Genomic DNA, 3,539 nt, shown 5'->3' with positions numbered 1-3,539 from the left:
GAATAGATAAATTGAGTATACCTATATCAATGCTATGGAAACCAGATATTACCCTATATAACACGTAAGTAGTTGTTATAGCAAATATTACCCTGTATACTATATAAGTAGTCAATATATCAAATATTACCCTGTATAACACGTAAGTACATTTTGTAGTCATTATATTAAATATCACCCTGTATAACACATAAGTTGTCATTAAAGTAAATATTACCCTATATAATACATAATTAGTTATTATAGTAAATATTACCCTGTGCAATAAGTAGTCATTATATTAAATAGTACTTCATATAATACGTAAAGTCAGTATATTAAGATTATCCTGTGCAATGCGTGAGTAGTCATTATATTTAATATTAACCCATGTACTACGAATACTAAGTATTCATATTCAATACTGCCCTATATAATACGTAAGTAGTCGTTATTGTAAATATTGCCCTGTATAAGACCTAACAAGTCATTATACTAAATATATTACTGGTATTATTACCCCATGGTATTTGTTAGTATAGTTATTGCATCAAATGTAACGCTATTAAAATATAAATAAACGTTTTGTTTCTATTTTTCAGAGCTGACGGTAATTACGATCCATTGGTTCATAACAACGCCGTTGTAATGTATGACGGTACGATTAAGTGGTCACCACCCGCCGTCTATAACTCCGTCTGTCGAATAGAAAGTATAGACTTTCCCTTTGATGAACAGAAGTGTGTAATGAAATTTGGATCCTGGACTTACAACGCACATTTTGTTGATCTTGAACCAATGTCCTACCAAGTTGACCAAGCTGATTATTGGGAAAATGGTGAATGGGAGATTGTGGAAACACCTGTCGAGCGGAATGTGATCCGCTATGAATGCTGTGAAAGCTTATACGTCGACATCACGTTCTCGTTCGTTTTGCACCGTAATCCGTTGTTCTACGTGATTACATTGGTTGTACCCTGTCTGCTGATATCGTTCTCGACGCTTCTTGTGTTTTATCTGCCCACTGACGCCCAGGAAAGAATCACTCTCAGTATTTCTATCCTTATCGCCGTGGTCGTGTTTCTTTTGCTTATCCCAGCACTCGTGCCGCCAACTTCCGATGGAGTGCCGTTGATGGGGCGCTACATTCTCTTCACATTTTCCATGAGTACTGCTTCAATTCTTGGCACTGTACTTGTCATACACGTGCATTATCGCACAGCAGATACCCACGTGATGCCTAACTGGGTGCGTATCGTCTTTATCATCTACTTACCGCGGTTGTTGCGGCTTGAGAGACCGTCCAGCAAGGAGGACTATGCTAATCACGTCAAGGGGGTAAGGCAGGCCAAACTGAGAAAAGGTTACTGTCCTAGCAGTCAAATTTGGACCAATTATTCAAATGGAAAAATTTACCATACAAAGAAATTAAGCAAACAAGCGGCTAGGTTTATGATCGAAGCTGTAAGTCCGTCATTGTTGGAAGAGATAGAAGGCAGAGAAAGGGGTGAGGATGAAGAGTACCCGTTACAACACTACTCAGCAGTGTTTACTGAAGCACAGTTACAAGCAATGGATTGTATTAATTTCATTGTATCACATCTGAAGCAGGAAGATGAATATGAACAGGTAAGGGTTGGATATACAGATAGATAGATAGATAGATAGATAGATAGATAGATAGATAGATAGATAGATAGATAGATAGATAGATAGATAGATAGATAGATGGATGGATGGATGGATGGATGGATGGATGGATGGATGGATGGATGGATGGATGGATGGATGGATGGATGGATGGATGGATGGATGGATGGATGGATGGATGGATGGATGGATGGATGGATGGATGGGGGGAGGGACGGACGGACAGACAGACAGACAGACAGACAGACAGACAGACATGAACAGGTAAGGGTTGAATGGCTAGATGGATAGACAGGTAAGGTTTGGATGGGTGGGTGGGTGGGTGGGTGGATAGGTGGGTGAAGGGAGGGATGGATGGATGGATGGAAGAATGGATGGGTGGATGGATGGATAGATGGATAGATGGATATACAGGTACGGGTTGGATGGATAGATGGATAGACAGGTAAGGGTTGGGTGGATAGTTGGATAGATGGACAGGTAAGGGTTGGATGGATAGACATGTAAGGGTTGGGTGAATAGATGGGGAGACAGGTAAGGGTTGGGTGGATAGATGGATGGATAGATAGGTAATGGTTGGATGGATGGACAGACAGGTAAGGGTTGGGTGGATAGATGAATACAGGTAAAGGTTGGATGGATGGATGGATGGATGGATGGATGGATGGATGGATGGATGGATAGTAAGGGTTGGTTGGATGGATAGATGGATAGATTAACAGACAGACAGACAGACAGACAGACAGACAGTCAGTCAGACAGACAGACAGACAGACAGACAGCAAGGCTAGGTCCGAGTATAGAACCCCGTTATCAGTAGATGTCATGTATGTTTATCGTAGGAATGTAGTATGTTACATGTGAGTCAAGATAATGTTTTGATGTGTGAATGTGGATCAGTATGAGTAATGTTCTACAATATGATAGTAGTACATTTTTATAATATCATATTTTTTTCTGTTTCTTTCATTACGATAGCTCTCTGATGATTGGAAGTTTGTCGCCTTGGTAATGGATCGTATGCTTCTATTGACGTTTTTCATAATTAATATCATAGTAACGGCAGTAACTTTCTATGGACCAGATGTATTCTGGGAAGATCCGTCCCTCCACGTTCGACCTGCAATTGACACTCCAAAAGTGCTAAATATGGTCGATTATGGGGGAATGTTTTCATAACAAATACGTCATTGAAAAAGACCATTGAGTATATATAGAGGTCCGTATTTTACGTCACTTACACCGGGACCAATCAATACACTTTGACTTGACCTTTGGCCTTCAGAATGAGTTTTGGGTTGATTGTATATTGTCTTATTAGAATTAAACGAAATAATGTTTAGCATTTCTGTTCCCTTATCACAACATTAAACAGCAAGTTTAAATCACTTGTGTTCATTTTAATTATATATATATATATATATATATATATATATATATATATATATATATATATATATATATATATATATAATACCGTAAACCATACACTTCTAACCCCAAATATTTCGAAATATTTCAAATGTTTCTGTAAGATTCACATAGAGTATCATTTTTAATGTAGTATGCCTAACGATCTTAAACTTTTGCTGTCAAGAAAACTCAAAACTGGACAGATAGAGATGACACAGATAGAGACACAGAGACAGACGACGGATGGATGGACAGACAGACAGACAGACAGACAGACAGACAGAGACAGACAGACAGACAGACAGACAGACAGACAGACAGACAGACAGACAGACAGACAGACAGACAGACAGACAGAAAAACACGCATAACACATAAGAGATAGACAAGGACAGACATAGAAAGAGAATCAGATTAGAAACACTATTCTAGCAGAATTTACTTGGACATATTAAGATTAGAAAACAAAGCATTTACCTGAAATATTACTAATCGTG

The 3,539-nt window shown here is 38.5% G+C and overlaps 1 protein-coding gene across 1 annotated transcript in view; it reads left to right on the top strand.

Moving 5' to 3' along the window:
• Positions 1-2,979, top strand: part of LOC144440281 (neuronal acetylcholine receptor subunit alpha-3-like) — a 32,738-nt gene extending 29,759 nt beyond the window's left edge. The window contains exons 4-6 of the mRNA XM_078129630.1: positions 1-64; positions 582-1,608; positions 2,608-2,979. The exon at positions 1-64 is cut by the window's left edge and continues 46 nt beyond it. Of these exons, the coding sequence (XP_077985756.1) occupies positions 1-64; positions 582-1,608; positions 2,608-2,808 (1,292 nt within the window). The 3' untranslated portion in view covers positions 2,809-2,979. The remainder of the gene's footprint in view (positions 65-581; positions 1,609-2,607) is intronic.
• The last annotated feature ends 560 nt before the right edge of the window (positions 2,980-3,539 follow it).

The sequence above is a fragment of the Glandiceps talaboti genome, chromosome 9 (genome assembly GCF_964340395.1).
Source record: "Glandiceps talaboti chromosome 9, keGlaTala1.1, whole genome shotgun sequence".
NCBI classification, from domain to species: domain Eukaryota; kingdom Metazoa; phylum Hemichordata; class Enteropneusta; family Spengelidae; genus Glandiceps; species Glandiceps talaboti.
The sequence above is the reverse complement of the archived record's forward strand: the minus strand, read 5'-3'. Positions and strand labels throughout refer to the sequence as shown.